Source organism: Oncorhynchus gorbuscha, linkage group LG11 (assembly GCF_021184085.1).
Source record: "Oncorhynchus gorbuscha isolate QuinsamMale2020 ecotype Even-year linkage group LG11, OgorEven_v1.0, whole genome shotgun sequence".
Taxonomy (NCBI): domain Eukaryota; kingdom Metazoa; phylum Chordata; class Actinopteri; order Salmoniformes; family Salmonidae; genus Oncorhynchus; species Oncorhynchus gorbuscha.
Genome location: NC_060183.1, coordinates 38437009 through 38450419, shown reverse-complemented (window position 1 = coordinate 38450419; position 13411 = coordinate 38437009). Strand labels below are relative to the sequence as shown.

The 13411-nt window shown below is 41.1% G+C and overlaps 1 protein-coding gene across 1 annotated transcript in view; it reads right to left on the bottom strand.

The window, feature by feature from the left end:
- The window catches only part of arl15b (ADP-ribosylation factor-like 15b), a 49809-nt gene extending 38756 nt beyond the window's left edge, over nt 1-11053 (bottom strand). Inside the window, exon 1 of the mRNA XM_046369547.1 lies at nt 10980-11053. Within this exon, the coding sequence (XP_046225503.1) occupies nt 10980-11005 (26 nt within the window). The 5' untranslated portion in view covers nt 11006-11053. The remainder of the gene's footprint in view (nt 1-10979) is intronic.
- Nucleotides 11054-13411: the final 2358 nt, after the last annotated feature.

Here is a 13411-nt window from a genome sequence, read left to right as displayed (position 1 = left end):
CATAAATATACCTAATCAAAAGGTTGAAAATAATACCATTTTCAGAAATACTAAAGAATGATGATCCTCAACTACCCCAAATAAAATGTTCAGCTTGTGAATTACACTGAACAAAAACGTACAGTGCTTTCGGAAAGTATTCAGACCCCTTGACTTTTCCCACATTTTGGTTACGCTACAGCCTTATTATACCATGGATTAAATTCATGTTTTTCCTCAACAATCTACACACAACACCCGATAATGACAAAGCGAAAACAGGTATTTATTTACATAAGTATTCAGATCCTTTGCTATGAGAGTCGAAATTGAGCTCAGGTGCTTCCTGTTTCCATTGATCATCCTTGAGATGTTTCTACAACGTGCTTGGAGTCTGCCTGTGGTAAATTCAATTGACTGGACATGATTCGGAAAGGCACACACCGGTCTATATAAGGTCCCGCAGTTGACAGTGCATGTCAGAGCAAAAACCAAGGCATGAGGTCGGAACTGTCCGTAGAGCTCTGAGACAGGATTGTGTCAAGGCACAGATCTGGGGAAGGGTACCAAAACATGTCTGCAGCATTGTAGGGCCCCAAGAACACAAAGGCCTCCTTCATTCTTAAATGGAAGATGTTTGGAACCACCAAGACTCTTCCTAGAGCTAGGCGCCCGACCAAACTGAGCAATCGGGAGAGAATGGCCTAGGTCAGGGTGGTGACCAAGAACCTGATGGTCATTCTGACAGAGCCCTAGAGTTCCTCTGTGGAGATGGGAGAACCTTCCAGGACAACCATCTCTGCAGCACTCCACCAATCAGGCCTTTGTGGTAGAGTGGCCAGACAGAAGCCACTCCTCAGTAAAAAGGCACATGACAGCCCGCATGGAGTTTGCCAAAAGGCACCGAAAGACTCCCAGACCATGAGAAACCAGATTCTCTGGTCTGATGAAATCAAGATTGAACTCTTTGGCCTGAATGCCAAGAGTCAGATCTGGAGGAAACCTGGCATCATCCCTACGGTGAAGCATGGTGGTGGAAGAATCATGCTGTGGTGATGTTTTTCAGCGGCAGGGACTGGGAGACTAGTCAGGATTGAGGCAAAGATTAACAGAGTAAAGTACAGAAAGATCCTTGATGAAAACCTGCTCCAGAGCGTAACAGGATAATGACCCTAAGCACACAGCAAAGACAACACAGGAGTGGCTTCGGGACAAGTCTCTGAATGTCCTTGAGTAGACCAGCCAGAGCCCAGACTTGAATCCGATGAGATCCGAAAATCTCTGGAGAGATCTGAAGAAAATAGCTTTGCAGCAACGCTCCCCATTCAACCTGACAGAGCTTAAGAGTATCTGCAGAGAAAAATGGACGAAACTCCCGAAATACACAAGAACACCAACAGTGCTACAAGAAAGTACTGAGTAAAGGGTCTGAATACTTATGTAAATGTAATCGTATTTTCTAAAAACATTTCTAAAAACCTGTTTTTGCTTCGTCATTATGGGGTATTGTGTATATAGTTTTTTTTTCTAATAAAACAATTTAATAGATTTTAGAATAAGGCTGTAACGTAACAAAATGTGGAAAAAGTCAAGGGGTCTGAATACTTTCCGAAGACAGCGTAAATGCAACAAATTAAAATATTTTACTGAGTTATATGAACTGTAAGGAAATTAGTCAATTGAAATAATTTCATTACGCCCTAATATATATATATATATAGTTGATGTCAGAAGTTTACATTACCTTAGCCAAATACATTTTAACAAATGTTCACAATTCCTTGTAATAATTCCCTTTCTTAGGTCAGTTAGGATCACCACTTTATTTTAAGAATGTGAAATGTCCAAATAATAGTAGAGAGAATGATTTATTTCAGCTTTTATTTCTTTCATCACATTCCCAGTGGGTCAGAAGTTTATATACACTCAATTAGGTAGCATTGGATTTAAATTGTTTAACTTGGGTCAAACATTTTGGGTAGCCTTCCACAAGCTTCCCACAATAAGTTGGGTGAATTTTGACCCATTTCTCCTGACAGAGCTGGTGTAACTGAGTCAGGTTTGTAGGCCTCCCTGCTCACGTGCATGCTTTTTCAGTTCTGCCCACAAATTCTCTATAGGATTGAGGTCAGGGCTTTGTGATGGCCACTCCAATACCTTGACTTTGTTGTCCTTATGCCATTTTGCCACAACTTTGGAAGTATGCTTGGGTCACTGTCCATACGGAAGACGCATTTACGACCAAGCTTTAACTTGACTGATGTCTTGAGATGTTGCATCAATATAGCCACACATTTCCTGCCTCATGACGCCATCTATTTTGTGAAGTGCACCAGTCCCTCCTGCAGCAAAGCACCCCCACAACATGATGCCACCCCTGTGCTTCACGGTTGGGATGGTGTTCTTTGGCTTGCAAATCTCCTCCTTTTTCCTCCAAACATAATGATGGTCATAATGGCCAAACAGTTCTATTTTTGTTTCATCAGACCAGAGGACATTTCTCCAAAAAGTATGATCTTTGTCCCCATGTGCAGTTGTAAACCATAGTCTGGCTTTTTTTAATGGTGGTTTTGGAGCAGTGGCTTCTTCCTTGCTGAGTGGACTTTCATGTTATGTCGATATAGGACTAGTTTAAACTGTGGACAGAGATACTTTTGTCCCTGTTTCCTCCAGTATCTTCACAAGGTCCTTTGCTGTTGTTCTGGGATTGATTTGCTCTTTTCGCATCAAGGAACGAGTCTCCTTCCTGAGCGGTATGACGGCTGTGTGGTCCCATGGTGTTTATACTTGCATACTATTGTTTGTACAGATGAACATGGTACCTTCAGGCGTTTGGAAATTGCTCCCAAGGAAGAACCAGACTTGTGGAGGTTTACCATTTTTTTCCTGAGGTCTTGGCTGATTTCTTTAGATTTTCCCATGATGTCAAGCAAAGAGGCACTGAGTTTGAAGCTAGGCCTTGAAATACATCCACAGGTACACCTGCAAATGACATCAATTAGCCTATCAGAAGCTTCTAAAGCCATGACATCACTTTCTGGAATTTTCCAAGCTGTTTAAAGGCACAGTCAACTTCGTGTATGTAAACTTCTGACCCACTGGAATTGTGATACAGTGAATTATAAATGAAATAATCTGTCTGTAAATTACTTGAGTCATGCACAAAGTAGATGTCCTAACTGACTTGCTAAAATTATAGTTTGTTAACAAGAAATTTGTGGAGTGGTTGAAAACGTGTTTTATTGACTCCAACTTAAGTGTATGTAAACTTCTGACTTCAACTGTATGCATGTATGCATGTATGTATGTATGTATGTATGTATGTATGTATGTATGTATGTATGTATGTATGTATGTATGTATGTATGTATGTATGTATGTATGTATGTATGTATGTATGTATGTATGTATGTATGTATGATTATTTATTTAAATTTCACATGACTGGGAGTACAGATATGCATGTTGGTCACAGATATCTTTACAAACAAAAAGTTGGGGCATGGATCAGAAAACCAGTCAGTATCTGGTGTGACCATTTGCCTCATGCAGCGAGACACCTTCGCATCAAAGTTGATCAGGCTGTTGATTGTGGCCTGTGGAATGTTGTCCCACTCCTCTTCAATGGCTGTGCGAAGTTGCTGGATATTGGTGGGAAATGGAATGAGCTGTCATATACGTCAATGCAGAGCAATGCATTATCATGCTGAAACATGAGGTGATGGCGGTGAATGAATGGCACGACAATGGGCCGGCCTCAGGACCTCATCACGATATCTCTGTCCATTCAAATTCCCCATCGATAAAATGCAATTGTGTTCTTTGTCTGTAGCTTATGCTCGCCCATACCAGAACCACACCGCCACCATGGGGCACTCTGTTCACAACGTTGACATCAGAAAACTGCTCGCTCACACGATGGCTGTCTGCCATCTACCCAGTACAGTTGAAACTGGGATTTAGCTGTGAAGAGGACACTTCTCCAGTGTGCCATTGGCCATTGAAGGTGAGCATTTGCCCACTGAAGAAGGTTACGATGCCAAACTGCAGTCAGGTTTAAGACCCTGGTGAGGACGGCGAGCACGCAGACGGGCTTCCCCGAGACCGTTTCTGACAGTTTCAGCTGAAATTATTCAGTTGTGCAAACCCACAATTTCATGAGCTGTCTGGTTGGCCGGTCTCAGAACATCCCGCAGGTGAATAAGCCGGTCATGGGCTGGCGTAGTTACATGTGGTCTGCGAATGTGAGGCTGGTTGGACGTACTGCCAAATTCTCTAAAACGATGGGGGCGGCTTATGGTAGAGAATTTAACATTCAATTTTCTGGCAACAGCTCTGGTGGACATTCCTGCAGTCAACATGCCAAACTGCATGCTCCCTCAAAACTTGAGACATCTGTGGCATTGAGTTTTGTGACAAAACTGCACATCCTTTTGTTGTCCCCGGCACAAATAAGCTTTTTGTGTGTATTGAACATTTCAGGGATGTTTTATTTCAGCTCATGAAACATGGGACCAACATTTTACATGTTGTGTTTATATTTTAGTTCAGTGTAGTTTATTATTTCAACTCCAACACCAGGTGGCATGTGCCAGCAAGTTATTCCATTACTGGGAATTTCAAGATCAGATGGCAGAGCTCTAGCAGTCCTATAACAGACAGGCAAGTCTAAGAACAAACAGAACTTGACTAGTGTGTTTGTAGTTGGGCTCCCGTGGGTTGTGGGGGTTTTAGGAGCATGAACAACAGGTTGAACCAGCTGATCAATAGCCAATGAGTCATACCTGAGGAAGTCCTTGCAGACCCCTACTGCAGGCTTGCTATAAGAGGTGGTCAGGAGCAACAAGACACACCCACACTAAAATAAACATAAACTGAGTGTACAAAACATTAGGAACATGCTTTTCCCATGACAGACTGACCAAGGTAATCCAGGTGAAAGATATTAGACAATTGAGTCATTGATTGTGTATGTGTGCCATTCAGAAGGTGAATGTGCAAGACAAAATATTTAAGTGCCTTTGAATGGTGTATGGTAGTAGGTGCCAGGCGTACCGGTTTGAGTGTGTCAAGAACTGCAACGCTGCTGGGTTTTTCACACTCAACACGTTCCTGTGTGTGTTAAGAATGGTCAACCACCGAAAAGGACATCCAGCCAATGTGGTTACCTAGGTAATGAACCACATGCATTGAGTCCACTGTACTACACAACAACAAAGACTGCCTTAATCGTGTAATAATAGATGTTGTGGAGGCTGCTTGCTGTGACCGGAGAGATTTCTCTGGCCTATTCTTAGCAGACTCTGAAAATATCCCAGAAAGAAGGAAATTGAGGCGTGTGAGATTGCTTCCATGTCATCGGAGCGGATGACACCAGGCTTTGTTAAGGAAGCATTTTTACCTCCTCACTGACAGAAAAATGCTGCCTTGAGGACACACAAGGTCCAGGAAAGACTCACTTGCCAGACTCATGGCACGCCTACCCTCTGAGTGTCAAAGGCATTATGGCTGGGTGAAAAGCCTGGTCCATGACAAACTTAGTAAAGTGTAGGTAGGGGCAAAGCCCTCTTCAAAACTTAACATCAAAATAGGCCTAGTGCTTAAAATCTTTTTAACATTTTTTTTTAAATATATCATGTATGTTCCATAGACTGAAGCACAATCAACTGTAGGTAGGGACTGGGCCGAGCTCACTCTCCAACCCTTTACAATCAACATCAAAATAGGTCATAAAATCTTTTCAAACAATGACATTGCATTTTTTAAAGGGAAACTTCACAGCTAGACACAATCTGGGGTGTTGTTCCAGTCTCCCTACATAATTATGAACGATGAGAGGAATGATGAGAGGGCGTTTCAGACATTAATATGCACAATAGCTGTATTTTAGAATTTTCGTGCCGGGAGAGTTCAACCAATGATGTCATTGGTTGATTGAGATTGCTGTCTGATCTAAAAATGAATGGAGTCATGTTTTGTATACATTTTTGTGGCCTTTGTTGTTTCGCCGATCACGCGAGTAGATATGGCTGTCCTTGTTCAATAGAGCAATTGGATTTTTCACAATGATGTTCCTATCTGCCAGGACATTGCAGGATATCTAGGTTGACTCATTTTCCCTGGCTTTGTAAAGACTACAGCCTGAAGGGAGCCATACATTCATGTTCCCACCCTCGAAGGCAGGCTTTTCAAAACGGGGGTTAAAAACTACCCATCCTATCCCATGCCCCCAAATTGCTGTAAACTTAAGAAATCAGTGCCATGGCAACACAAACAATGTGAAGAATGGACTTTATTCTTCTGTTATTAAAATATTGACACCATGTTAGTCAGCATCAACCTGACTGAATATAAGCAGCTGTGGGTCACATTCTCTGAATGTGGAAAACACCTTTGTCAGATAAATACAATAACTGTAATGCTTCATCTTAGCATGTAAAGATTTGTGTTTGCTTTGTGTTGATAGTAAAGATAATAGGTAAAGAAGATGATCAAGGAGGGCAATTCCGGTAACAGAATGAGGCGGACTCATTTTTCACTATAAAAGTACGCCAAACAAAAACCATTGATTGCAAGTTAAACAAATCATACAATTCTATGAACAAGGACTACTTTTAAGAATTAAGACTGAAAGTTTTTTTTAAAACACACAAAAAAACACATATTTATTCAAAGAACAGTGCAGATGTAAAGTTTGGTAACAGAATAACGATAAAAGCTCCCTCAGTTTTCCAAAAACTCTTAAATATCTACTCTGAACTAGATGGTAATTTTACAAGTAAAGTTGTGGGGCTTGCTAAAGCTCTTTAAAATACGTTTTGTGGTAGTGGAAGAAGTAAAACAAAAAGTTATACTAATAATTATATTACTAGAATAGTGAAATCATTTCATATGCCCATCCCTAGTCAGCAGTGGTCTTTAGTTTATCAGTAGTAGTGGTCAGTGGTTGTGGTTAGTAGTTGTCATTTGTAGTCAGTAGTTTGGTTGTGGTCAGAAGGTTAGGTCAGTGGTTGTGTGGTCACTAGGCGTGTGGTCAGTAGTTATAATGATTTAATGTGTGATTTAATGTGTGATTTAAAGTAGTTGTGTGGTCAGTAATTATGTGGTTGTGGCCAGTATTTTTGGACAATAGTTGTGTTTGTCATCAGTAGTTGTGGTCAGTAATTGTGTGGTCAATATTTGTGTAGTTGTGGTCAATAGTTGAGGTCAGTGGTTTAAGTGAAGAGTTGTGTGGTTAGTAGTTGTGGTCAGTAATTGCGGTCAGTAGTTGTGTTAAGTAATAGTCAAGTGTAGTCACTCTTCGTTTTGCCCTCTGCGTCTGAGTATACATAGCAACAGCTCCGTTTGGGCTGCTCAATGATGACACAGAGAGCTGTTAGCTGACGTTATCTAGCCATGTTGTCACTCCAAACTTTTTATTCCTAAATTTGCTCTATCCAATCAGAGGCATACAGCTCACCATTCCCCTTTACAGACAGGCAAACTAGCCAGTTGAGCTATTTAGCGAAATGAACGTGATTCTGAGGAGGACGACAAAGCTAGTGAGCATTAGAAATCGACTCTTTATCATTCCAGGTCGTCCAGACAGGGGAAGCATTAGAAATCTTTGCGCTAGCTGTTCGGTTCGAAAACAGATTCACAAATCATGGGAATTTGTCGAGACATGAAGAAGTTCTCCCTCCGAGTCAAGTTGATAGGCAACAACAAAGTTTTTCTATTAAACTAAAGAAATACTGCACTCTGACCCACACAACTTATTTGTTGTTAGACAAAGCAAGGAAGTTGTTAGACAAAGCAAGGAAAGTCAGAGTGATTAGAGGGACAATATAGTGCTGATTACCAGGCAGTTAGCAAGTTTGGTAGGCTACTAATGATCATCAGCGGCATCAGAGCTTGAAGGAGCCTAATTTTGTGACTAAGCGGTTACGTGGAATTTGACTGACATCATGACTCGTGACCACCGGTGTGGCGGTAATACTGACAACGTAACAGCCCTAGGATGCACCCTTGTGGGGCCCCCCATGTTGAGGATCATTGTGGAGTAGGTAATGTTGCCTACCTTCACCACCTGAAGACAGCCAGTCAGGAAGTTCAGGACCCAGTTGCATAGGGAGAAGTTCAGTCGCTGGGCGATATAGCCTAAAACTCATATCTCAATTTTTTCAAAAGCGCATGGACAATAAACGATATATATATCTCAACAACAACAAAAATCCCCTAAGGATCGGACACTTTTTTCCCGCCTACAAATGACATACCCAAATCGAACTGCCTGTAGCTCAGGACCTGAAGAAAGGATATGCATATTCTTGATACCAGTTGAAAGGAAGCACTTTGAAGTTTATGGAAATGTGAAATTAATGTAGGAGAATATAACACATTAGATCCAATCTTTGAGATGCAAGAGAAGTCCATAATGTATTATTCCAGCCCAGGCACAATTTATATTTTGGCCACTAGATGACAGCAGTGTATGTGCAAAGTTTTAGACTTATCCAATGAACCATTGCATATCTGTTCAAAATGTTGTATCAAGACTGCCCAAATGTGACAAATTGGTTTATTAATACATACAAGTTCATAATTGTGCGCGCTCTTCAAACAATATCATGGTATTCTTTCACTGTAATAGCTACTGTAAATTGGACAGTGCAGTTAGATTAACAAGAATGTAAGCTTTCAGCCCATATCAGATATGTCTATGTCCTGGGAAATGTTCTTGTTAATTACAACCTCATGCTAATCACATTAGCCTACATTAGCTCAACCGTCCCGCGGGGGGCAACACCGATCCCGTAGAGGTTAAAGGTACAATACACTGCATTTCAAACAGTCAATAATAATCTAATGAATTCAGGGCTTGTGAAATTAAACCCACGCTGTGAGCTTTGTTGTGAGTTTAAAAGGGCACTATGGTATTGAAGGCCATGCTGTAGTCAATGAACAGCATCCTCATATATGCATTCCTTGTCAAGGTGGGTAAGAGCAGTGTACAGTGCAATGGCGACTGCGTTGTCCGTGGATTTGTCGAGCGGTAGACGAATTGGAGCGGGTTGAGTATGTCTGTGAGGGAGGAGGTGATGTGGTCTTTGACTAGCCTCGGAAAGCACTTCATGATGATAGAAGTGAGTTGTGCAAAGTTGATAAGAGTTTTAATCAACATGATTCACAGCTTTAATGGCTGCCAAAGGCGCTTCCAACCAAATACGTTCAATAACTTTCTTTCACTTCAAAAAAAAAATGTGAAGTAGTTGTGTAGATCTGTTGGAACAAATATATGATTGTGAAAAAAGTTCAAAAGGGTGTAGACTTTCTATAGGCACTGAGCAAAACAGGGCTGACTTTTTCTTGAGCAGATTACATTTTTACATTTACATTTAAGTCATTTAGCAGACGCTCTTATCCAGAGCGACTTACAAATTGGTGCATTCACCTTATGACATCCAGTGGGACAGTCACTTAACAATAGTGCATCTAAAACTTAGGGGGGGTGGGGTGAGAGGGATTACTTAACCTATCCTAGGTATTCCTTAAAGAGGTGGGGTTTCAGGTGTCTCCGGAAGGTGGTGATTGACTCCTTCCGGAGACACCTGAAACCCCACCTCTTTAAGGAATACCTAGGATAGGTTAAGTAATCCCTCTCACCCCACCCCCCCTAAGTTTTAGATGGTCTGGAACATAATTACAAATCATTTGTAGACTGCAAATTGGCCTGCAAGAAGCTCAAACAGTTATACTATTTGACTAAAACACAATCATTTCAAGCCTTGCTTACATTTGTGTATGATAACATCTCTTTATTATGCGTGGGAATACTTTGGAACAGATTTACTCAATTAAATCACTTGTAGCTGATTTGCTGGTATTTTGACAGTCTTTTAAGTCCAACTATAAAAATACAAATAAACCGGTTTCAAGGACAATTACTTGAATGATAGCTATTACAAACCTAGTTAAATAAGAATGTAATTTTAAAAAAACAGCACAGAACAGGTAGGACAGGCTTCTGTAGCTTTCCCCTGTGAATGCATACACTCATTAGCTGCAGAGCTATACAAAACCAATAATCAATATTCAACATTGTCATGTCAAACAATGTCTATTGATAACACAAGAGCAATGTGTGTTGCAACCGTACTTGTATAGCCACAGACAGAACAAGGAGACAGATGTTTAACTGGGTGTACCGTATGGGTAAAACATTTTAAAAAGCAGACTAACTCAGTTGCCGGAGAGGAAGGAAACCGCTCAGGGAATTCACTGTGAGGCCAATGTTGACTATAAAACAGTTACAGTGTTTAATGTCTACGATAGGAGAAAACTGAGGACAGATCAAAAACATTGTAGCTACTCCACAATACTAACCTAATTGACAGCACCATGTTATGGGTATGCTTGTAATTGTTAAGGACTAGGGAGTTTTTCCAGGATAAAAAATAAACGGAATGGAGCGAAGCACGGGCAAAATCCCAGAGTAAAACATGGTTCAATCTGCTTTCCACCAGCCACTGGGAGATGAACTCACCTTTCAGCAGGACAATAACCTAAAACATAGGGCCAAATCTACACTGGAGTCACTTACCAAGAAGACAGTGAATGTTCCTGAGTGGCCGAGTTACAGTTTTGACTTAATCTGTTTAAATACCTATGGCAACACCTGAAAATGGTTGTCAAGGAATGATGGACAACCAATTTGACGGAACTTGAAGAACTTTGAAAATAATAAATGGGAAAATGTTACAGGTGTGGAAAGCTCTTAGACACCTACCCAGAAAGACTCAGCTGTAATCACTGCCAAAAGGTGATTGTAACATGTATTAACTCAGGGGGGATGAATACTTATCTAATTAAGTTCAAATGTTTGACAGAGTATTTTGTGAAGATCTTTTATTTTTTATTTTATTTTATACATTTTCACCCATTTTGTAAAAACAAGTCAAGAGGTGTGAATACTTTCTGAAAGCACTGTATGCCTTAATTTCTCAAAAATAGACTCTTACCTTTCATTCAAGACATCATTTGACATGCTCCTATGAACTTCACATCTTAGTGCTCATGGGGCTTTTTACACGGAAATGCTTAGGATCCTAAATCAGAGAGACAGTGTAAAAGTTCAAAGATCTGGCAGTTTCAGGTTTGCCTCGTCATCAATAGCTAGGTTTCCATCCAATTGGCGACAGATTTTCATGTGAATATTCAAAAGATGGACTTGTTGAGAATAAAAAGGCTGTGCGTGATGACATAGTGCACATAAAAAAATAACTTTTGCGTTCAAATTCCATTTACCGAATAAAAACTACAAGTTAAATGAGTTTATCGTCGTATTTTCAACTCCACTGATGGTTTTGTCACGTTATATAGCGAATGTGCCCACTGTGGTATTGACACCTGCACTCTACCCAACAACTCGCAGATACAGCGCGGGTATAGCCTACATGATTATCATGGCCAAAATAGCAAGACTTTCTTTTTGACTTGCCAAACGGCAGCCAGGCATTGATCATCACGCCACCAGAATAAGACCCTCAATATTTATTGGAAAGGAGAATCAAGCTCACCCCCTAGCACTTGCATCATAATCTATTTCATCTGTAGCCTAATAAACTGCATGCTTTCCTGAGGCGTAAGTGGGAGGTCCACCGACATGTCGTTTCCACTGCCATTTCTCGCATAATTAATATTGCAGAGACAAAAAAATAAAAAAATCAGACCTTGTCTAGCATATTTCAAATAAAATAAGAAAGACATTTGGAAAGCTTACCGACAAAATTAGCTGTTTCCATCACCTGCCGTGACATTTTATTTATTTATCCGACATGTAATTCACTTGCATAAAAAGGTTGGATGGAACCCTGGTTACAAACACACTAAATTATTCAGACTGAACAAACATCCTGTATTGCACATGGGGGAAGAACTTCGCTAATGCAAAACTAGCCTGGCTCTTTGCAGTAACATACAGCTATTTATGATACATCATGATGATTGTTGTTGTTTGGCATGACAATGAACCATAGACTGCAATGAACGAACGTTGGCTGGCCACTAAAGCACAAACGGGCTGGACCACGAGGCTAGACCTAATGCAAAACCACAGGTACAGAATCACAACAGGAAGTAGCCCGCAGCGTGAAGTGAGTTTTCCCTACTCTGGTCACCATGGTAACCGTGGGCAGTGCCAGGCCAAGGCCAGAGAATCGGACCCAGGGAACAACAGGAAACAGGAAAGGGACTTTGAATTGGAGGTCATAAAGACTGGGACTCAACTGAACTGAGGAAGTGCATAATTGGAATTGAAAGCATTCAAACGGCTACAGAAATACACATTAACAGCACACAAACACATAGCAGAGATGCTTAAATCACTTCAAACTATATTTGGTCTTGAAATCCCTGTCCGCTGTGAATGGACATATCATCTATGCTGATCTATAGACGCATGTCTGAAAGACACGACATGTCTGAAAGAGATTATATGTCTTTGAGATACCCTACCCCAAGGAAATCAGGAAATCTGTACAGTATAGATGCCATATCATCCAATAGACCTGGAGAAGTGTACATGAGGACATTAGCCCTCTCCAGTACGTACTCTCTCTCCACTCAGTGGTGAAGTAGAGTGCTACATGATGCAACAGAGGGATGTTTCTGTATTCATATTTCAGGATGTTACGACTAGCGTCAAACTCCGCAAAGCTCCTGCTTCTTAGCTAAACAGTGAGGAGGTCCCCTGCTGTCTATAGCCCAGTATCATTCACATGCCATCCGTCCGTTCGGTTTGGCAGAGAAAGCTAGTGTGAATCCCAAATGGCAACCTATTCCCTATATAGTGCACTATTTTTGACTAGAGCAAATAGGGTGCCATTTGGGAAGCAGTGCATTTTTCCTCCCTGGCTGGCCCTGCATTCAGACAGTCTTGCTAAGGCTCAGAGCTCTGGCTAATCTACACTGAGTGTACAAAACATTAAGGACACCGTCCTAAGTGCCAAGTTGTCTAGATGTCCTTTGGGTGGTGGACCATTCTCGATACAAAACGGGAAACTGTCGAGTGTGAAGAAACGCCGCAGCGTTGCAGTTCTTGACACAAACCGGTGTACCTGGCACCTACTACTATGCCCCGTTCAAAGGCACTTCAACATGATGTCTTGTCCATTCACCCTCTGAATGGTACACATACATAATCCATGTCTCAATTGTCTCAAAGCTTAAAAATCCTTCTTAGCCTGCCTCCTCCCCTTAATCTACACTGATTGAAGTGTATTTAACAAGTGGCATCAATAAGAGATCATAGCGTTCACCTGGTCAGTCTGTCATGGAAAGAGCATGTGTCCTTACTGTTTTGTACACACAGTGCATGATCGTAACTCAAATTCTGAGCAAAACAGAAAAAGCTGTTGAGAGGGTAAATCATGAGCTAAATCTGTAAATCATC